This window comes from Numida meleagris, chromosome 1, assembly GCF_002078875.1.
Source record: "Numida meleagris isolate 19003 breed g44 Domestic line chromosome 1, NumMel1.0, whole genome shotgun sequence".
In the NCBI taxonomy this organism is placed as follows: Eukaryota; Metazoa; Chordata; class Aves; order Galliformes; family Numididae; genus Numida; species Numida meleagris.
Window position 1 is genome coordinate 42,776,390 of NC_034409.1, and position 23,533 is coordinate 42,799,922.

The window sequence follows — 23,533 nt, forward strand, 5'->3', positions numbered from 1 at the left end:
TATGTGTGTAATTAAATCACATAACCATACAGCCTCCCTTTGTGATACACTGGAAACCCAGAGCTGACACTGAAGTCCTTAGGACTGAAGAAACATTCTGCTTATTGGCTCAAGCCAGGGAAAATAAACTTATAGGGAAAAACTTGAGGCCATGAAAAATGGCAATCGGACCAACATGATAATATTTAGAAAGCTATAGAGAAAAAAAGATCCGAAAAATATTGATTGCTCCTTAAATTAAGATTCTTCATTTTGCATCTGGGGTGCCTGGATTTGATACTGACATCTCTACTCAAGCAGAATGCCTGCTTACTATGAGGAATTTTGCTTGAATGAGATTAAATTGTTCCCCTTAATAATATAGAACACCAGTAGTATTTCTTTCACCCAGGAAAAAGAACAAAGGATATTTGTTGAGACAGAATAATAGATGCAATTATCTATTTTTCACATAGTAGTCATGTCAGATTCATAATTTTACATACATTTCCTTTTGAAAAGAATTTGCAATGACTAGCCACAATATTTTCTTACAGTGCTCAGAATAAAATTGCCAGTTTCAGGACAGACATCCTTGTCACAATTGCCTTTAAAAGAAACACATCACCAACTATTTTACAAACGCATACTACCATAACATCTTAAATTTATATGTGCATAAGGTGGAATCCAATTTCTGTTCACAACATACTGGTCTTAGCTTTAAACATTTTGGTAATTATAGTATGTTTTGTTTTGTTCTGTATAGTCCAGAAGATCTCTCTATAAAGAGAAATTATAATAAAAAAGAGAGGATTCAAGATCTCAAGAAAAGTTTCAGAACATTCCATTTCCTATAAAATTCAAAATTTTCAATAAGTAAATGCTTGTATATTGCCTGGCCAAACTAGTAAAAAATAAATTGCTTTGCTAATTTTATTATTTCCCCAGATTTTCTGTGTCTCTAGGAAAGAGTTGGCAATAAGTCAGTTTATCAGGGAAGTGGTACCAGTTGGGACCCAGCTGACTGCATTTAATCCGTTCCTTCTCAGGTAGCTTCATTTTATTGATTTGATGGTTGAGAAGTCCAGATGCTAATGCTCCTAATGATTAGCCACTCTTTTTGACTTTTGGTAACAAGTATTCTCATGCAGCTAATATCAAACAGGACTTTGTGGTCTACATCTGTCATTTCAAAATTCCCATTTTTGAATTCCCCTAGTCTCAAGTACGTAGTACATTTTCTCCCAGTTTTACTCCCTACAATCTTCTCTCCTACTTCCAAGGCCCCGTGACGCAAAATGTCATTTTGCCTGTCTTCAGTTCCAGTGACAACTTTAATCTTACTGATTTTAATCGGCTTTTCAAATACAATCCCATAAAAGTCTCCAGTAGAAGGAGGCTTGCCCCAAAAGTACTCATCAATACTGCTGTAAGCCTTGCTTGCTTCATAGTTTTCAAATACATTCATATTGGTGTGCAAGTTTGCAGGTGGGTTGTCAGGGATATCAAATGATTCCTCTTCAAAATCATCATCCTTTAGTTTGTTTTCAGCTCCTTTGTAAGATGAATAGTATCCCATATGCTGGAACAGTGATGGCTTAAAGCGTATCACTTCCTTTTGAGCTAACAGCCCACGAAAATGGATCAGCAGCCAGTCGCAAGGCATTTCTTGGTAAAACATCAACAAAAAATGGGCCAGTCGTGGGAGGTCATGGGAATGGTAAAGCTTTCCAATATAGCCCAGTTTGGAGAATTCCAAAGTTACCCAGTAGGATCCTTCTCTTGAGGTAATTACTTTCTTAACAGTGGTCAAAAAGTTCTTTGAACAGCGAACGTCATCTTCTAGCATCACATAATAGTCAGAAAGATTAGCACAGAAGTTAAGCAGGAAAGCATAATCAACATTTTGTTTGGATCGAAACTTCACACGGTCTTCTGGATCATTGTAATTTCTCTTGAGACCATCCAGTATTGGATAATACTCCTCAGGGACGTGAATAACTATTAGTCTACCTGCAATTACGTGATGTGCAAATTTCTGTGAAATATCCTGGACCATCCCTTCACACCAAGCTGAATCAAAATCTGCCAGCTGTACCACCACTGTGATTTCTTTAAGTTCCTCATAACTTGACTGCTCAAATATGGACTTGATGGTCTCAAGCAAGTAGTTTCCTTTTTTCCGTTTCACAGAAGATAGCCCAATTGTAAGATATCCTGTATAAAAGAGAAATCAGACAAAAACAGAGTATCTGACATTGGGAACTAGCCACAAAGCTATCATCTAGGGCTGTGTTAATGTTAAATAAATCTTTTGAATGGTGAAGTCTGAGAATTTGTTATGTGAACCTTCTAAGACGCAAGCAACAGAGAATGTTTATTCTTTCTTCATGAAAAAAGAATCATACTGCAAGCAAATAGACATGTGGAGACAACTGCAATGAACATTCAGTTGTTAACTGCAAGAAATCGTGTGAAATGGACAAAATCCAAAGCAATGTGAATGTATGTGCCTGGGAGAGGAAAAAACCCACTGATCCAAAATCCAATGTTAAGACTATGAAATCTGCTACAGGAAAGGTGATTATGATTTATGATTCACACAATGTTTTTTAAAAAAGTTACTGTGAAGTACAGCACAAAACCATGAGCTAAATTTTTATAATTTTAAGCACTATACAGGACCAGTTCCAATTAAGTATATCTTTACCGTTTTATGAATGTTGCATGGATAATTTCTGCATTTTCATTTTCATTTTTATGAAATGAAAATGAATTTGTCCTATTTTTTCTTGCTAATATTTTTTCTAATTCTCTTTCAGGACTCATTGAGTAAGTATAGGTAAGTCCCTTTTGCAAGATGTAATTTGAATATCATTTTGAAGTAGAAAAGTGTTTACCATCTGTATTTCTATAAGAAATTTTTAATGCTGTTACATCTTGCTGGGGAGAGCTGCATCTTCATTATAAGCAACTAATTTTAATCTCTGCTGCTTTGCTGTTACTACTATTACATCTTTTTTGTGGCAGTCCAAATCAGTACTTTCATATACCTTCTAACATATCTCTAATTTGATGTAAGAAATGCTAAGACTTGATAATTAAGTTGAGCCTGTCCCAACTTTCTTAAAATATAGTGGTTTGTAAAAGACTGCTCTGATACAGTGATGCATAGTTTCCCTTGAGTCTTAACTCCACTCAAAATGTAATTGTACAGTGAAGTACAACTCCTAGAAGCCAGGCGTGCTGCCGACAGAGCCAGAAATTTCTCAAATCTAATTTGAACAAACTTTACCTTATAGCTTTCTATGAAGATCAGCACATCACAGACAATTTTACTTTACTGTCTGTGCTTGGACTTCTGAGCCTTGTTTATGTTGGTGAAATGATTGATTTGGAAGAACACCTGTATAAAAGCGAAGTATGTCTATATTTCACTTCAAGATGAAAGTCTTGAACCCTGCTTGAATTCAGAATGACTGTATAGTTTGTTTGCAGAAGACTGGGAGAAGAATCTTCCTCCACCATCTGCATTAACAGTGCAACTCCTATCTCCAGTTATCACAGTTAAAGGAACAATGAAAACCAGCTGCTAGACTGGCACAACAAGGGACCTGAAGGCTGTATCCATCTGATCCCAAGCATACTGATTGTAGGGGCAGAGGCTGTGTCTAGTCTTAGGGTGTGGCTGCGGAGTACCACCATCATGTGCTTAGCACCTTGTTCCTGAATCATCTCTCTGAGCCTTGGAAAAGAGCCACAGAAATATCCACAGACCACTTGGGGCTTCCTGCAGGACAGTTTATGAGCCAGGCATGTGACTAGGAGCTAAAGAAGCTGAGGGACACTCACTGCTGAGGCTGAATTAGCAGCTACCCAGGAACTGCCTGTGCAGAGATATCTGTCCCACTGCACTCTCTGAGATCCTCACCATTTAACTAATTTGTCTTGCCTAGAAATACCACAGGAACTACATGGATTTCACCCATTTTGAATTACCTCATTTCATAACATTCAAATTGCAGTTACTTACTTTTCCTTGGCAAAGGCGTACCAGCTAGGTAGCGATAGGAAATGTTTATAGATCCTGAGAAATTAGACAAATCTTTGTATGTGTGAGCATAGCGCTCTGGGTTGAGCTGGTGCGTGGCTGTTTCTCTGATTAATTGCTTGTCCCCTTCCTATTAGTGAGAAAACAAGAAGAATAGGAGAGGGAGAGAGACAGAAAGAAACACATTTATGAATGCTAGCCAGAAAGGCAACACAGACAGGCAGGTTTCCAAGAATAACATTTTTCAGTGTCAGCTTTCTTGAAAGCATGTAGATGTCACCTCATTTTTAAAAACCCATTACCAAATATCATACATATTTGGTTGCAGGAAATAACCCTTCAGATTATGGTAAAAGGAAAAGAAGAAAAAAAATAGTTTGGACAAAAATTCTTTAAATCTTGTTTTTTTAAAGCTTTGAGAACAGTAAATTATCACAAAAAAAATGCTGGTGTATTCAGAACAGGGAAAAGAGAACATCGGTTAGCAACAGATGAGATAATTCTCTTTGAAAGAAGAAGTGGTGGAAGAGATCTTTTTGCAAATATTTTCAGTGATTAAAAGCAAAACAAACAAATGACCCAAACCAACCCTCAAACAAATAAAAAAGCCCCAAACAGAGCAGTTGCAAAGTAAACACAAAACTGTATTGTTGCATCAGGTCGTATGTCGCTTTCTGAGTAGCTCCAACTCCAATCTGTGTTAAGCAGAAATGTATATGATCATCCAGACAGCCAAAACTTTTGCTGGATTTAATTAATATGGTTTGGTGGTATAGAAATAAAAAGTAAATGTATCGCCATGTTCTCTCTCCCTGTCCCCTATTCTTGTCTTCTTTTCTTAATGAAGTCACACAAGGGAAAGAGAGACTTCATCATAAGCGAACCATCCATAAAACCTTTCCCTCAGTCCTTAAAAAAAGAAAAAGTATATAACAAGATGCATCACCATGAGAATGAAACTAAAGGTATGCTTATTTAATTTACATTTTTTGATCCTAGTCTGATGGGAGGCCAATTAAGAAATTAGTTTATTTCTTCTGTTACAGTATGTTGCTATGCTAAAAAACGTCCTGATCTATCATTAAATGAGACCATTTTGCAGCAACAGTTCTGCTACTAACAGGAATAACAGTAAGCAACGTTTATATTTGATGGTATAAACATTCTAGATATGTCAAGATGCATTTTATGGTGAAAATAAATATTCCTGTAAATCGATCCCAGGTTCATTTTTAGCTCATTATTTTTCTTTCATAGAAGAGTAAATAATTGGTATTTGTGTTCAGTAAATATCTTTTGGATGATGTCCAGGAACATCTACCTGCACTGTTTTACTCTCTAGTGCTTCTATGCTACTTTGCATTTGCTCCTAAGTTAGTAGAGGAACTATTTATGTTGATTCTAGATTAAAATGTAAATCAGTGGACTGGCACTAAAACTTCAGGAGATCTTCATAAGAATTGATCAAAACGAAACCAAACCAAAATGGAAAACAACAACAAAGAACAACAACAAAAACCACAATTGTTCTAGTACTGGTATTACTTTTTTAAACAGCATTTTTCATTGAGGCCAAAATATCATGTGTCACTGATTCCACAACAGAACACCAAAATTCTTCATTTCATAAGGTTTGGGAATGGAAACCCAATTTACTGCATAAAGTTTAAAAATGTTTAGAAATAGAAAATGTCAAGACAAAATGTTAAAATGAACTGACCACAAAAAAAAAAAACCAAACAAACAAAAAAAACAAACAAACAAAAAAAGCACAACTTTTTTTTTTTCTTCCCTTGAAGGAATGCTTCTTTCGGGTAGATGTTGTTGTTCATTCAAAAAATAATGGAAAGCAAAACTGAAATATTGATTTTTCCATAAAAGTAAGAACCATTTTTTTTCTCCGACTACTATGCAGAGATCAGTGAAGATGAAGAGCTAATTGTTCTCTCTTTAGCTGTCTTCTTTTTTTCTGTGATGGCTCTGGCTTTCCTTTTCTTAATTAACCATTAGTTCATGTTCTACTGTTTGCTGGATCTTGAGAGATTCCTGTAAGTGTCAGGGTAGTCCAAAGTGCTCCATTTTTATATACGTACAATGCTGCACTAAAGATTCTATGTCAACTACAATATAACTATTGTTTTCACAGTGCCCAAATAATTCCTGGTATTCACAGAAGAGTTAGGAAGTCTTGATTCACTTACAACTCAGTATGTATAAAAAGCCATAATATCTCAACAGAGATACGGTAATGTAAGTTATATTAATTCAGAGCGTCTTATAAATGTTTGGCTGACGTGGCACGTACACTACAGCAGAACTGTATGCATGCATCAGCACTGCGTGTCATCTATCAAAACAATTTAAGCAGTTTCTCCAGGTGAGTCATTGCTTTCCACTTCCACAGCAAATGCCCTGCAGAGACCAATAATAGGTTTCTTCAGACATGCAAGATTCTCCAAGTGAAAAAGGAAAATTCTCCCTTCCTAAGATTTGCCGCAATGTATCTCAGTTTTGCTTTGTAACTTCCTGAAGGTCTGCTCATTTCATCTTGCATCTGGTGAAAGAGATGCCAGCCGTACAAGACTGGGAAGAGAAACCGGGCAATTACATGCATCCTCTGTCACTTATCTACAGGAGATTTTCTAGCAGGAAACCATCTGTAGTTAGAAAGTCAGTGGGCCTTCAGGGCTCTGAGAATTTTCAGATTCTCATTTCCTGAGGGACACTGGTTAGCTTGCTGTCCTTGAAATCTATCCACAACTGTGCCTCTCCTCACCACTAACACTAAAGCTGCTTATTTTTTACCTCAGCAGAGAAAACACACTAGTAAATTAACAGAGCTGTCAGACATGGTCAGAAAAGTTGAAAATAAAATTAAATAATTAAACTAAAAAGTCAACAGCCTGACATATTTGAAAAATGCTTGATGGACCATAAAGGTATCAAGAGATCTGGGAGAACTGTCAGGAGATTTGGCAAGAGACTTGGCTGGGAGATACATGAATGCAAACATGCCAGAACTGTGATGAGAGAAGCAATGAAAAAGAGTGAATTTCTGAAAAACGGGGAAAAAAGAGCAAATTAAGAATAAGACATGGAACCATCTGGGGAGTTGGCAAATAGGATGGGAAAAGATTTCAAAAACAAATCAAGAGGAACGCCATTAGCGGTGATAATAAAAGCACTTTCAGAGACATCTGGGGGACTTTGAAGCAATTATTGAAAGAAGAAGCATCAGAGAAAATACTGCTAGGAAAAAAAAATGTGATAAGCCAGGTCAAATTCAATCACAACCAAGAAATTATGAATAAATAAAATAGTGTAAAATCTTAGTGCTAGTACCTTTAGGGAAAACAATATATCAGTAATGGTGTAACATACTAGAAGTAATAGTCATCTTTTTGACAGTTCAAAAAGCACTGGGATGGCCTTAGTTGTATTCACAAAGTTTACAATATAGCAATGAGTAATATAATGAGTAAACTGTTTTCAATTAAAATCACTATCAAGACATACATTGTTCTGATAAATTCATATAAGGATTTTACTATTTATATATTGCACATTTTTCATATTATGGCATCGCTATTCAGATCCAGTGAAGACTTCACCTTCTACAGTATTGGAAAGCCTGTACTGCCCCATTAGGTGAGTCAAAGAAGGATCAGAAAGCCATTCATTAGTTCAACTTAAGATCAAGAAAGAGGACTGTCTAATTGTACCACAATGTTAAATGTTTAGTTTAGTCATTTTATTATTTGTAAGCTCCATCTTTTAGGCTACCATGCCCTTCCACTGGGCCCAGTGCAATCTCTGATGAACTGGAAATTCAAAATATAATCAATACTTCAGAGCGTGCTTCTCATTCTCCAGTGAGACATTCATAGGGTACATTTAAATTGCAGGTTATGTTACATTCTCAATAACCTACTTGTTGAAATTCCTAACAGACTTTTTGATAAATCTTTTTTCCTATCATAAACTTATACTAGGTGTCATTTACATCTAATTGTTCACATTGTAACATCAAACCTAGAAGAGTAAAATCTAGGAAAAAGAACATGACAAAAACAAAATAAAAGGAATGAAAAGAAATTATTCATGTAAAGGCCTCAAAATAATATGGAATCAGTGTAGATTCTCTTCTATAATCATATTCTCTATTGTAGTGTAGTGTAGTATTTACAGGTACAATTTGTTGTATGGACTGACAAAGGAGCTCCTAGCTTACATGACTATTCCAGGTGTAGGCAATTTCTACATTAAAACTGAAGGAAATCAAGAAATATAGGAAATACAGGATACATTTTGGCTCAGAAGGAGATATCTGATAGAAAATATCTTCTACATTCATTTACAACAAAAAGGATTGTGCAGATCTTACTGACACTGCCTTTGTATGCTGTGTATCGATGAGATGACTTAATCAGGATGTATTTTGGAGATACTTTGCTGTTAATTGAATACTAAAGGGAGGAGATTGCAGGAATTATGAATCTTTATGATTCACTAGGGATGTGTTTTATTGTTTGTTCCAGAATATCTTTCATCTAAAAAACTTACCAAAACATAACCATCTTCAATGTACAAGTTCATGAACAGCAAGCAAATGACAAGGACTCCTAAGAATGACACTGCTGATCGTTTCCGCAAGCATCTCATTTTATCAAAATATCTCAAGTTCTGTCTCATGTGAAGAAAAGCATACGGTAGTGTCACCTATGAAAGAAAATCATAGTGTTACAGGAACTCTTCATCTACCTGATAAGCATAACAGCAAAACAATGTGTATCAAAGCTCTTCAAACATACATAGAATATACTCTTAAGGTGGAATTTATTTCATGTAATCTTGGTCATCTTCAAGCTTAATCTATAATCCTACCTATAATTTAACCTTCCTTTTCTTGTCAGTAAAAAGAGCACATTTTATTCTTCCCATTTCAGTCTGGCACTATAACAACATCATGATTGGAGAGCATCAGCTATTCAGTTTCCCATGCATAAATTTCTTAGATTCCATCTTGATGACAAGCAAAGATGATTTGTACCTGTACATCCTTTCAAATACAGCTCAGGCGAAAATGCCAGAAATAAGTTATTGCTTGTCTCAATATCCTTGTCAATAGGAAAGTTCTGGATACTTCCAGGCATGTATGAGGTACTTTTTCTGCAGCAAGGAGGTAATATCAGGAATGTGCAGCATCCCTCTGCCTCAGACACTTGTACTAGTATGAAAAAACTTTCCCAGGAGCTGTTATTTTCTCCACTGATTGTAGAAGAAAGATCAATGTCTATCTTAGGATGGACACATATGTGTTGGAAAGCCCTTATTGCCCCAATTAAACAAATCCAAGAAAAGTGGCCCAAAGAATCAGGAAGCTCATTAGTTCAGTTCAAGATCAAGAGAGAAGACTGTCTTATCACAATTTTACAGACTTATTTTAGTGATTTTACTATTTAAACAATATAAATGCCATTCCTGGCCATCAAATCACAAACATTAACCTGTTTTACTGTGTTTAACTACTTCTCTTTGAACTGCATTTGTTTGAAAAAGGTCTGACCACAAACTAAAAAAAAAAAAAAACAGATTCCAGACTGCACTGCTCATACACTGAGGGATTCTTAACTGAAAAGTAGATTATAAACTCATCATTTATGTTTTCACTTTTTTAAGTGCAAAAGTGTTATGGCTGTTGTCCACAGCAATGTCTATTTGTCTATAATATTTAATATATGGAAAACATATGGATACAGTGTAAAGTTCTATTAACCTACATGAAGAAGTAAATAGTGCTGCACGTGCATGTTTAAACTCTATATTTAAATACATTCATTTCTTTTAAGTACTGAACATCTAAACTGGCAGAAAATGTATCCAACTAAGAATTCCGTACAAGATTTATCATGTCATGTTGATAGTTTTCTGGAGCACCACCAAAAAATCTTTAAAATGTAAAATTCAATCTATATTTACTTTGCCAAATTAATTAAATATATCTGACAGTTTAAAATATGAGTCCATTAGACTCTAGAGAACAGAGAGGTAAGTACATCAGGTATAAGTAGTGCAAAAATTTAACTGCTAGGTTTTCTACATATAGATGAACTGCAGTGAATGGACGCTGGCTGTACACAGCCTGCCTTTAATATCACTGGCTTTAAAACCACTATGTTGAGAACAACAATAAGAGCAACTTATGTCTTGCATAAAGGAAAAGAACTATTAATTAATAACAATATATTTTTCAGTAATTGGCCAGACTTGTCCCCATTTATTTGAGGGTGGGCAGAACTGAAGCAGACTGATCACCGTGAATCTGAATAAGTCCAATGTAGGCGTTTTTTTTAGGTTACAATAGCCCTTTACTTTTCCTTACCGTCTAATGAAAATGAACAGCAGGAAGGAGCTATCAAGGCCATGAATCTTCAAACTCTTGCCCTCCATCCACTGATAGCACAGTGATTACTGGGAATCTGTGGATTCAACAGGCTGTCAGAGGACACTGTAACAGTTGTGGAAATGAAAGATTGCCCCTGTTCTAGATCAGCCCATGAAACATATGTACATACATACATATATATCTATATATATAAATATAAATACCTTTTGTCACAATGTAACTATGTCTTTTCAAAGCAATACACTCTTAAAAACTGATGAAACTGTCACTGGAAAGATGAGATACTGGCACTTCTTTGAGAATGGTGTGAGATAGCCTGACTGCTGAAAATTCAAGCAGCAAGACATGGAGTGCTTAGAATCACTATCAGCCTTAGTGGTATCAGAGATGCGCTGCAGCTGCAAATATCAAAGTTTTCCTTGGAACACTTGAGAATAAATAAGTGCCTTTTCAGCCACAGGATGACTGTGGACATTACTGACTGTGCTGTGGTAGTTCCCTTGTCTTTGCTCTGAGCAACTTGGCTAAAGTCAGAAAGTGTGAGGAAGGTGTTTGTAACTACATTTGCTGGTTATATTTTGTTCCTTTCTGCACAAGCAGTTTTCGTTAGATAATTACTTTGTTGAATTAGGAACAGACGTTGCTGGAATTACACAAGTGAGACTGGAGGAAGGCTATTATTATTAACGATAATGGAGGACTATTAATGCTGATGTGCAGAAAGAGAGTTGTTCAGTATGGCCAACATTCAGTAGAAATTGCTTAAATTTCTTGTGTTGGTTTCACATGAAGTCATTACAACGTTCTTGATTACAGATATAATCCTTGAAACTGACGAAAGTAAAACATAGTTCCAATGCTGATTTTTTAATATTTATAAAACTTTCAGGATCCTACCAACCCAAGGAACCACAGAGAAGGACATTCAGTTGTGATGAGACCGCCAATGACAGTGCTTCATGGAGGAGGTACAGCTGCAATCATAACACCAGATGGCAGTGCAGATGCACACTTGCCAGCCTTCAACCTGCTCCAAAACCTGATTCTTCCAACCAGTTTGTCTGAAATATATTGTTTGGCACACTTATAATGTAAGCCTTTAGCTAAAAATATTCAAGCCTTATACATGCAGTATTCCTTGTATTTTCCTAGAACTGCTTTTTCTTGCATCACTATTTCCAGTCTGTAACATGGCATTGTGGAACACTGCACACATGAAATATGCAAGGATAAAAAGATAGTAGGCACTGCCAGTTATCTTTTGAAAAAATAATCTAAGGACTTCCCACGGAGAGTTTTCTGGTGTTCTTTAAGACCATCTGGGCAGAATATTCACCATCACTCAAAACTAAGGCTCTGATATTAAAAAAAAAAAAAAAAGCTTCAATTTATAGGTTAAGAAGCTATAATTTTGCTCTAGGATTTTATGCTTTCATTATTCATGCACAATTAAGTAGATATTAGAATGCTATAAATGCAATTTGTTTCGTAAAGCTAGCATTAAGCAGTTAAAATGTAGTTATTAATACACATGCATGAATTCTAACCTTTTCCTTTCTAAATGAGATGTATTATTTTCTTCATTCTCTTTAGACTCCAAATCTCTAATATATGTTTGAATTCACACATACTTGTGCTGTTATGCATAGTAATTTAAAAATATAATTCTTTTGACTTTCTAAGATGATACAGACATGAAAAGACAATGAACTAAAATACGCAATCACATACCTTGCAGAGAAAAGCTGTTTTTTCTAAGACCTGCAAAGGTGTGAAACCTTTGTAGAGATCAGAACTGATTTTCACGTAATAATGTGATGCTTTCTCTTGCAGAATTTGCAACACTCAACAGAATTTTTAAAAAATGTTGTTTTAGAAAGCAAATTCTGAGTGCACTTCCAGTAATAGTCTGTTCCTAATAGCCAAGTCTTTGAAACAAACAAACAAAAAGTTAAATTTAAAGCTGTTAAAAGTTTTAAACAACTTTCAATTGTGAAGTCTAGGTGGATTTTTCTAAAAAGAAGAATAAGTGACTAAAAGCAAAGTTTCTTCCTTACTTTCCCCCCTTTCAGAGGTAAGAGGATATTTTTTGCCAGGTCTGCAATAACTTCTAGGTACCATATATATGCAAGATCACTGTGATAAACCATTTCATATTCAATCTTTTCTAATTCTTCATGACTTTCTGACAATACTAGAGATTTGTGCTTTGTCCCACTTTAAGTGATTACTGTTCATTTTCCTGATCTATTTCCTTTTCTTAACAGATATATGTTGAAAGGCCCTGTGGTTTTCCTTTACACTTAGATATGCCAACCTGAGTTAATGACATAAACTTACCTAACCAATACAGTGGGTCTACTTGTATCTACAAATTTAAAGAGCTGCAGCAAGGAGATCATCTTTACATTCTATTCTGGTGTGCTTGAGTGCTGTGCCCCAGCATCTAAAGAAAAGTTGCTTGTTTACAGAGGAACTGATGGATGTCACAAATGACAACATATTTTTTTTAATACTTCCAAATCAGGCATGCAGCTTTGCCTGTCACTAGTCTTCCAGGACATACAATAGACAAGATCCATTACCACATTAATTATATCAACAAAATTCTGAGATAGCATACACAAAAAATCATGACTGGATTACTAAAACCTTTGTGAACTTTATTGCAATCCTTGATTTAAATAAGATGCTCTGAATTAGGCTCTTCACTCCTCAGCTCACATAATTCCACCACTGTATAACTAAATTGCTTTACTTGCACTTCTTAATGCTTGTCCAATTTGTTTTTCAAATTTTCTGTTTGGAAGATTGCACAAGATGCCTCAAGGGTTCCATTCAATCCTCTTTACAAAGTAGCAAATTAAGCACAGGAAAATATAAAAGCAATTTTTTGTACATGATTACTATTAAATTCTGCATGTGTCACGGTCTTCTTACATAAAATGAAAACACAGCAAAGCAAACAAAGGACACTGAACCCTAAATTACCATATCCATTTGAACATAAACCAACATATACATATTGTTGGTAGTGGACTAGAAAATTGCAATGGATAAGTTTTTGCTATTCCATAGGGCTCAGATAGACTCCCAGCAAAATTCACTGTCTGTCTTACTGAAAGCCTGAAAATATGGATAAAATATTTAAGGCTGACAGACAGGATGTTTGCTGTCACTGGCAGCAGAGAAGTAAAAACTTCTGTGAGGGAAAGGAAGCTCTAACTCAGAATGAGGCTAACAAATCCAGATTCAAGAACTTGGGTTTTAAGCTGTCAATGAGTATAGTTTTTAGATGGTTTACTCTTTTATTTTGTAGCTCCACATGCTCAAATATCTTCTGAAACTTATATTCCATATACAGAAAGACAAAAAAGATGTAGAAGAATGAATAGACTACTCAAAAAATGTGTATATAAAATGTAGTTTTAATTCAATATAATATTCAAGGATGAAGTGTCTTCACCTTCAGAATGCCATAAAACAGAACAACAAAACTTACTTTAGCTGTAGTGCTCTGAGCAAACTGTAAAGAATATCCCTTGGTGTGGAGGAGTAAAGTCTAATCAAGGTGAAGAGATGACTAAGAAGTGAGAAGATGTATTGACTTAGATGGTAAACTACTATCTAATTCATCAGTGGATGGGTGGAAGTGTATACTACTGGTTATATTTTTATCAAGTGTGTTGTAATGTAAAAGATGGATTTTAGAAAAATAATATAGATGATAATTTGGTGGGATGTGGAAAGAGTCTACAAGGCTACAAAAAATGTCAAGCAAATCTGAGAGAGCCTTCAAGTTCTGGTCCTGAGAGACAGAGCAAAGGGAAAAATGAACAGTGTAGGCATGAAGAATGCTTGCTGAAACATTCAGAGAAAGTAACTTCAGAAGCAGTTGGAGATTCAATAGTGAGGGTTTAGGCTGCATCAGAAATAAAGGCCAAAACGCCTCAGTATTGAAAATAGCACTAGACACTGCTCAGAGGAAAGAATTTATAAAAAGATGGTGATAGAGTTAAAAAGATATTCAGTAAATCTATAAGTTGACTCATCAATGGATAAAAGGAAGACATGGATACAAGCACTGCTATATTCAACAGCAAGTTGAAACTTTTATGGATGATTATCATATATGACATTTTTGTAGTGTGTGAACGCAGGGAATACCATAGCCTGTGAGGCAAACTAAATTCCTTGAATCTATTAGACACAAATCTGAATATACATGTGAGATATACTGGTCTGAATACATCCCTACATGTCTGAATACCTTCATTGGAAGCATAGACTCTATTAGCTAATCATTCTGTAAGCTAATTTTGGCTCAGGTGCCTACAGTTTCTTACCTGGGGTTCATTTTAAGAACTTGTCCTTGGCCATAATCAAGCATTCTCAATGTAATCTTCATAAAGGAATTGCACAGAGAAGTAAACAAACTTTCTAACCTTCCAAATTTTGGCGGTTAAAAGCAATATAAGCGGTTGACAAAAGTCAATTAAGAATCGTCAGAAAAGTTGCATTCTGATCTTGGCTGAATCTGATCATCTAACAGAAATGTAAGTAACTTCTCTATTCATTTGTAAACCTGATGTGAAGAGAAGAAAGAGTCTCCTTGAAGGCACATAAGTACATGACTAATTTAGTCCAGTCACTGGTGATGCAAGCCACTGAGCTGTGATAATCCTCCATGCTCTTCTTGCTTCACAGTTTATGTGGCTAGTTGCAACATGGTAACATTACCACAGCTGCAGAACCCTGAGAGGTTTTATGTGATGTGGAACAAGCAATATCTATTGTGAGAAGTCTGCACTTCTGAGGAGCCATCCCTTGTGTAGAATTTTATGAACCTATGTCAGATACTGGAAGCTATTTTAGCATAGCAGCTTTACATATTATTTCACAGAACTTCCAAAATGATGTTCATTCAGAATATCCTACCATGATCAAAAAGCAATGATTCTTTATTGGGTGAGTTCGTTCCAACTGTATGTATTTATATGAAAAATATGTACATATAAATGCATACATAAATATATACATATATTAAAAAATGGCAAAATGGCATTGCTCGGTCCTTTACTCTCTAGTTAAACAAGATTTACGTATTGCAGAATAGGGAAAAATCCAGTTTGAAATGTGGCTAGGTGTTATAGAGCAACTCCCAAACTTGTGTGATTCTGACTTATAATTTATTATTTACACAAAACCGTGTATCTGTGAAGTTCATGGTACCCCTGGGAAATAATGTGAAATAGATTAGGAGATTAAATGTGAGAAAATTGGTTTTCACTGGCTGTGTTACTAATCTTTTCCTCAGATAAGTGTTTCATTAAGACTTTCCTCTTAGCACCCAGATAGTTTATTGATCAGGAAGATGCTAACTCATTCTATGAAGAAGGTTTAGAAGACTACACGTAGATGGGTAAGGAGCCAATAATTTGCTTATTCTTTTTTTAAAAAAAAGTTCCTCCCCCCAAAATCTTAATTTTGATGAATAAACATCTACAAAATGAAAATAATTTTTTATAAAAAGCTGCATTTATTTTTTAACCTGAAAGAATTAAAATAACTTTTTCTCTTCTACAGACTTTGCTATACATGAGCTAGTCTAGACATGATCTATTACATATATTAATTGATGTTGATTGTATAACTAATGGAGACAGTTTTAGAGGTACCATAAAGTATGCAACATATTATTTAGCACTGAAGTGCAATTAGGTCATCCAATCTAAGCAGGAGCTGTAGAGGGAAGGGTTAATAGGTGATGTTGCAAGTATCATTGGTACTTTTGCATTCTGAGTCAGTTCTGCCTGCTGAGTCAGCTAGACACCATGCAAATAGATCCTTCACAGAAAGAAAGCCTTTGGCTCTCCTGAAGATAGACCACGTACACTAGCAGCTTTCCATGGCCACGATGATGATTTTGAGTTTAATCATCAGGTTTCCTGTAGGCTTTAGAAAAGTATTTCTAGGCAGAAGTGAGAAGGATCCTGGGATGAATAGCTACACATAGGATAGAGAGGCATTTCTGATCAATGAAGGTAAGTAGAATGGTTTCTCTTTGAGCACATGCATTTATTAAGTTGCTTTCTCTCTGTCTCTGTGACCTGTCAAGTAAAACTAGCTCAATTTGTAGGGAGCATCTCTCCAAAGCCTGCATACTTCTGCGTACATTGCTCTGTAGTAATCTCTAATATCCAGATTGCAGCTGGTGCTTCATTTTATTACACTGATGTTTCATTATTCAGAGGGATAGTAGTGAAACAGAAAGGATTGGTTACTCTGTCTTGTAGTAGATTCTTTCCCAGTTTCTTCAGGAGATGCTTATCCCAGTTTGCTCTCAGCCTCAGTTTGTCTATCAATATTATATTAAGTGATATGTGCTAAATTGAACAAGAGATAAAATTTATAACCTAAAACCACCTCTTTTTCAAAGGATTCATTGATATATAAATATACAAATAAGTATAAATATAAGCCCTGAAACAACCTCAACAAAATAGCTTGTCAGATATGGAGAACAGACTTTTTAAACGTAGTGTATGACAAACATGAAAGAATCATAGAATCATGGGTTGGAAAAGACCTTCAAGATCATCAAATCCAACCATCAACCTGACCTGTAGAGTCCCAACACTAAACCATGTCCATTAGTACCACGATGATGATCAATAAAGACTCAAATTTTCTTTTCCACTATTCTGTATGTCACTTGAAAAGATGTCATTAAAAGACTAGTTACTATCAAATTTTCTGATCCCCCAAAATTAAAAAAAAATGATTTTGAATTTTTTTCTCCAATAAATAGTTAAATAAAGCTTGGCAATAGGGAATGAATTAACCTTAAAAGAAGCCTTTGATGATTTTATCATGAGTGTTTTAGTATAAAATTACAATCTACTCTTCCTCTGAAGAAACTGTAAAATATTGCTTCAGATTCATGACGGGGCTTTCATTTTTTGTGTGTCTTAAATCACAACAATATTACAAATATATGCTTAATGATTAAATCAATTTTTTCAGTATGAGTGACTGTACCACAGAAAGCAAATCAGAACACTCTGGTTAATTTTATACACAGATAGAAGTTTTTTGAAGTCTGGTCAAGAATAAATTCAGTAAGTATCTATGTGCACATTAAAGTGCACATTTAATAGACTGCTTTTCTCATTTTTGTAATACCAGTAACAACAATACATTTAAGAGAGGAAAGGGAATTTTAGAGTTTAGGGAGAAAGAAGTACAGTAAAGGAATTGTTCACTAGTACATCAATAAATAAATGAATAATGTTTATTTGCAAGGGAAGTTTAAACAAGACTGATCCTACATGCTGTAATACAAACATTATATTGAAGTATTTTTACTGAGAAAAGATAAAAATATGCACAATACCTTAGATAAAATTTAAAAAGCAAATAGTAGATATAAAATCTCCATGACAGACTAAAATAAATTTGATTTTATATTCTACAGTATATACCCATTCTTAGTTTTGCCATCTTACAGGCGCAATAGCTCTCTTAAATAGCTCCTGAAATCCAGAAACACTTTTTACGGTGAGGCTTATATGATTGTATACATACCACTTTGCTGAGACTGGTTCCTTTGAAGAGCCTGCCTTATGCTGTTATTCTGAATCACCTTTTGTAAAGGCCTTTCTCTGTCACTGTAATGTAGACAGCTCAAGGAGACTAACAGTCTATGCAACATTGACGTGAAACACTATTGCAAGTGCTCCTCAAATTTCCAGTACCCTATGGTTTTCTAATCAGTTATGATGCAAGCAACTTTAGCGTCCCTTAATGATGTAAGAGAGGCAATCTTTTCAGACAAGGCTTCCAGGAAACAATAATCAGAGGAGAACGTATCTCTGTTGACTGATCCTAACTCCTCAGGTGACATTTTCAGCCCATTCTCCTGTTACTTAGTTTTGACATATAGGCCCATTGGATGTATATTACATTGTTTGTGAACTCATTGTAATTCTTTTCAGTGTCTTCTTAGAATGACATTCTCTTGACCAGACACACATACCTATGATGCGAATGTCTGTAATAGTCACACTTTTGCTCCTTTTAGAGTCAGTGCAGAAAAATAAATGTTTGTACGTTGTGATTCATCTCACTCCAAAGTCATTTTATAAAATATATTAGATTAATTGTTCCCTAAAAATGCCATTTCTCTTCACTGGCTACAAATAGTTTGAGATCTCTGGATACAGACATAAAAAGGAAGGAATTCCACCCATGCTTTCCCTTAGTAATTCCATTGTCTTTTTTTTTGTCCCATCTTTGGGGTCAGCACGTAAATAATTTTCCCCTATCTCTAGACCCAAAGCAAGGATCTACAGCATGAACCAATACCTTTCCTGAGCACATAAATATCCTAATTATGACAATAACAGAAGATCAACTTATAGATCTTCCCCAGCTACGGTGTTGTATCTGGCATGTCTTGGCTGCAGTAGACTACTGCAAGTTATTCTCCTTTTAAAAAATGACTTTGGTTGTCTATCCCAAGACAGCTCCCTTTATGCATCTCACGAGCCAGTTCTGACTCCAGGTATCACTCTCTCATGCTTCCCCCAGGCTTTAGCTAGAATACAGTTTTACTGCTGCTAGACTTTCCAATCGATAGATTCATCACAGTACAGCACACAGAGGACAGACTATTACCTGCATGCCCCACAGTAGGCTTCTAATGGCTTTACTACATGATATTTGAAAGCAGGAGGAGATACTCATTAAATGGTTTAATAGCCACAGAGGACTTACGCCCTCAAGTTGTATTAATGGGGGAAGTAATGTATTGTCTGTCTCTATCTTTGGCTCACTGACATTACCCGACAAGATCAGAAAACTCAGTTCATTCAATGCATCCAAAGGAAGCATCTGATTTTAGGTGGAATACATTCTGTATACCACAGGACAATAAGGCAGAAAGCTGCTACATTTCAGTGCGGTGAATGAACCAAGATTCTGATCCCGCCTGGTAATATCGGTGAGTCAATTATACAGGACACCTATTTTGCATAGCATTCATCCTGATTCTCTTAATTCTTCAAAGTAATGATACTTTTTGTGTAGCCCTTGTTATATACTCAAGAGATACTGGAGAGCTGACTTTTTTGACATACTTAAATCTCAGTTTCTTTTTCCAGAAGAATCCTCTAGTAATCATGGTGGGGTAAGACATAGTGCTGGGGCACCTGATATGTTGCTGTATTGTCATCTGAGTGGTGATATATCTTGGCTCAAAGCCTTGGGGTTTTGGGGAGGATGGAGTGGGTGGCTGGAGTGGTGGTTCTGTTATTACCGCTGAGGAGGAAATACTGGCACTTCCTATCCATTTTTAGAATTACATATACTCACATGGAAGTAGTACATTTTTGAGTTCATTCTTGCTAGTGCTTGGAATAAGCTTTGGATAGTTCATGCTATTAATATTGAATGCCAGCTAGCTCAAAAGAATCAGTTCTTAAACAGGACATTATTGTGATTCCTGGTTATCTCAGAAGCCATCAAAAATAGATTACTTTTTCAAGACTACTTTTAACTTTATTAAAGTTACATACATAGCAATCTTGTGTTATCTACTATCTCTTTTGTTAGTATCTTTTCAAAATAGTACATACTTTAAAAAAGTGTACAAAGTTCAAAACCAAGATATAGAATACATATGAAATAGCTGATACTGATTTCTTGAGTGAATGTCTAGAAGAATAAGGTGACATAACTAAGCATTGTCTTACAGAAACACCAGCTGAGATCATCAATACATTTATGCCTTTGCAGGAAAAATAAATAAATTAGTTTTCACTTTTTTTTCCTGATGGATTGAAGCCTGCACAATTGAAAAATAAAAATAATAATATTAAAAGCTGCAAAGAAAACTAAGGTCCTTACAAAATAATTTTCTACAAGATCTGAGCTCCTTACTGCTAACCATGTACATCAGAGAAAGAACTTGGAATCTGTAGGATTCTTGAGATGCATGAAATCCCAGGAATGAACAAATGTTTTACATTAACCACCATGTCAAAAAAAGATGGGATAGCATTATGACTTGACTGGACTCCTGAGGTTGAGTTGAGTATTAACCTCATTAAATATAAGTAAAGGGAATTAAATCAGGCTATTACTTCTTTTTTATTTTTATTTTTCCCCAGATAATCTACACAGCAGTGGGCAAAAATATAATAGGGATCAAATATCATTTGGGTTTGAACATGCTATATGGACTCCATGCAATTCTAAAGAGGTCCAAAGAAATTCCAACACAGAATTAAAAAAAAAAAAAAAAAAAAAAAAGATAAGCTCCTTCAATCTTACTAAAGAATATACAGCAATAACATAGAGCAATGTGAAAATATTTATGTTCATTCTTATTTATTTTTCAGAAATTGATGAGTTGGTCAAATTTGAACTGGTCAATAGCAAAAACTTTATAGCAGGAATCACTTACGGAATCAAAGGAATGCGTGTGCCAGAACTTGAAGATGAAAAGAGACTCACAGACAGAACATTTTTTGTGGTTTTAATCACTCATACAATTGACTTAGAAGTGTCTTCAAGGTACAAATCAACTTATCTGTGCATTTGTTTCACAAAAACAAGGTCAAATATCCCACTAGTTTCACATTTTTCTTGCTTTCATTTTTTTTATGTTTTAAAAATATAAAAAATAAAGTGTTGTTATTTATATGCATCAAATATATTATTTATTTTAAATGCTGCCCAAGACAATTCCTCTTCACTAAGCGTGCCCAGGTAACCAAAGAGATTGGACACCCATGGTTTGTAGTATGACACACAGGATAATTTACATGCTTCTAATGTTAGAAGAACAGAAAACAACACATCATATGGTGGCCTGCAGAATTGAGCCTTAAAAGACTTGTAAAAATGAAGAAGAAAAAAAGGAACGCTTCTTCACGTATGTGATAATTTCATTTTAAGTTACTATTGTGCTTAATCAAAAGTAGTTTCTGTTCTACTTCCTGAAAAATTTCATTTTCTAAAATAAATGATGGAAAATCAAGAATTATTAGAGTCCTATAATTTTTGTCTATTAGTATTAGAAGAAAAAGGTTACATACATTTTTCCATCTTTTTAAATATTTTGAACAGATTAAAGTATTTTAAAAATAGCAAGAACAATCGTAAGTCTCTGATAGTTGCATCTTATACGAGCAGATACCAGATCATAACAGTGTTATCTTTTTGTTGTTTTGTAGTATTTGACAGCATTTCCAGCAAGTTTATGAAATAGGCAGACAAATTATTTTCCATTAGCAGAGGAAAAGATTATTAGAAATATAGGTTATACATGTTCTACATGTTTGTTTGTTTGTTCCATGAATATTTGTAATATTTATGTAGTATTTTGTACTATTACATGTACATTTTGTATATTTGTAATATACATGTAGTAATTCAGTACTAAACAGTGCTTTTTTATCACTTGCTGTTCCTGTTGAACTATATAAAACCATGGTCAGTATTTCTATACTGACCTACAGAGCACAATTAATTATAAAAAAAAAGTACAAAAATATAAATAAAATAGTGAGATCCCTACATTTCATTTTGATCCAATGCCTATTTCCATACTCTTACCTTTTTTCATGTTGGGAGGGAGTCCAAGTGGGGAACATGTATCAACAAGCACAACAGAGAAATATATTGCTAAAATATGATTGAATTCAGCATGGTAAGTTATTTTTTAAATGCTGTTGTGCATTTTTATTACCTAGTTAAGCAGTGAAATGAATGTTGGTTAAGGATATAAATATAGCTCAGCATGTTTTTGATGGTATTTCAGGAAGAAATATACTGCTTCTCAGTAGTTGTTATTTTTCTCACAGGAAAAAAAACACATGAACTCAGATTGTTTTTTTTGTGATTATTTAAAGGAATTTTCAGCAGTAGTACTTTGCAGTTCAAAGGAAAAAGTGAGGCAAAGATAATGTACATGATCTGAACGGAATGTATACTTGCATGCATATAAAATAACATGTAATTAAGTAAGACTATCTCAAATAAAATACGTTTATCTAAGACAACCAAGTTGCATATGACTGTGGAGGGATCAAAGACAAATTAGATCCATATAGAACATTAGAAAGATCATATAGAACTTAAAAAGGCTAGATATTTGAAATATGTTTTAATCTCTTCTATGATTTTTTTTTCTTATGGAAAACCATAACCGTTAAATATAGCACGCATTTGAAATTCATTTAAAAAGCAGCTTCTATCCAATAACAAATTTCCTGAAAGTAGTGGGTAACTAACTTAGACTGCAAAACAAGATTTTAAGAACTGTAGAACAATGAAAAAGACTATTATCAATATTGTTAAAAATGTGAAAGTCTAAATACAAGGAAATCATAAAAATACCTTTTGCTGAATTTACTCACTGTCAAACAGCCACACTACTGTGCATGAAAATGCTTCTAACAGACAGAAACAAACTGTATTTAACTTATTTCAAGTAGACTGAGAGCCAATACCTGTAGTACAACTAATAGCAAAGCTGGCATAAAATGTTCTACCACTTCTACCATGGATGGATAATTACCACACGCAGAGTGTATTAACTAGCTACAGTAATATATCAAAAACTCAGTATCAATTTTAAAACCATTAATTTTGGTGACTAATAAAGTGATAAGTTCTCAAGATCAAGTTTTGAAGGCAGTTTGAAAGAAATAATGTAACAACACTTACACCATTTTTTTAAACACCTTTTACTGTGACCTCCAGCAAGTGTTGACACCAGGAGCAGTTCAGCCTTCTAAGCTATCACTCACCAGCTTCTCACCCTGTTTCACTGAACCTCCAAGACCTGCTCACACCAGAGTATCTATTTGGTTTCTAGCCTTCTACAGTGATTAGAATACAAATCAAAACTGGTTACATTTTTAGGCATAGAATCTCAAAGCAAGAGAGAATAGAAATAAAAGGATTTAGAAACAGTCCCAGACCCTTTGTACCTCTGAAAGACGGTACCTTCCTCTCAGATTTTCTCTCAAGCTAACTACTACATGAAGTAGCTCTTGCTTGGAAGAGATTTTACCCAATCACTT

General features: G+C 34.8%; 1 protein-coding gene across 1 annotated transcript in view; it reads right to left on the minus strand.

Annotated features, from left to right (window-relative positions):
• Positions 238–23,533, minus strand: part of MGAT4C (MGAT4 family member C) — a 29,415-nt gene continuing 6,119 nt past the window's right edge. Inside the window, exons 2-4 of the mRNA XM_021394181.1 lie at positions 8,597–8,752; positions 4,016–4,163; positions 238–2,199 (exon numbers count right to left, since the gene is read on the minus strand). Coding sequence (XP_021249856.1) covers positions 1,043–2,199; positions 4,016–4,163; positions 8,597–8,752 — 1,461 coding nt within the window. The 3' untranslated portion in view covers positions 238–1,042. The remainder of the gene's footprint in view (positions 2,200–4,015; positions 4,164–8,596; positions 8,753–23,533) is intronic.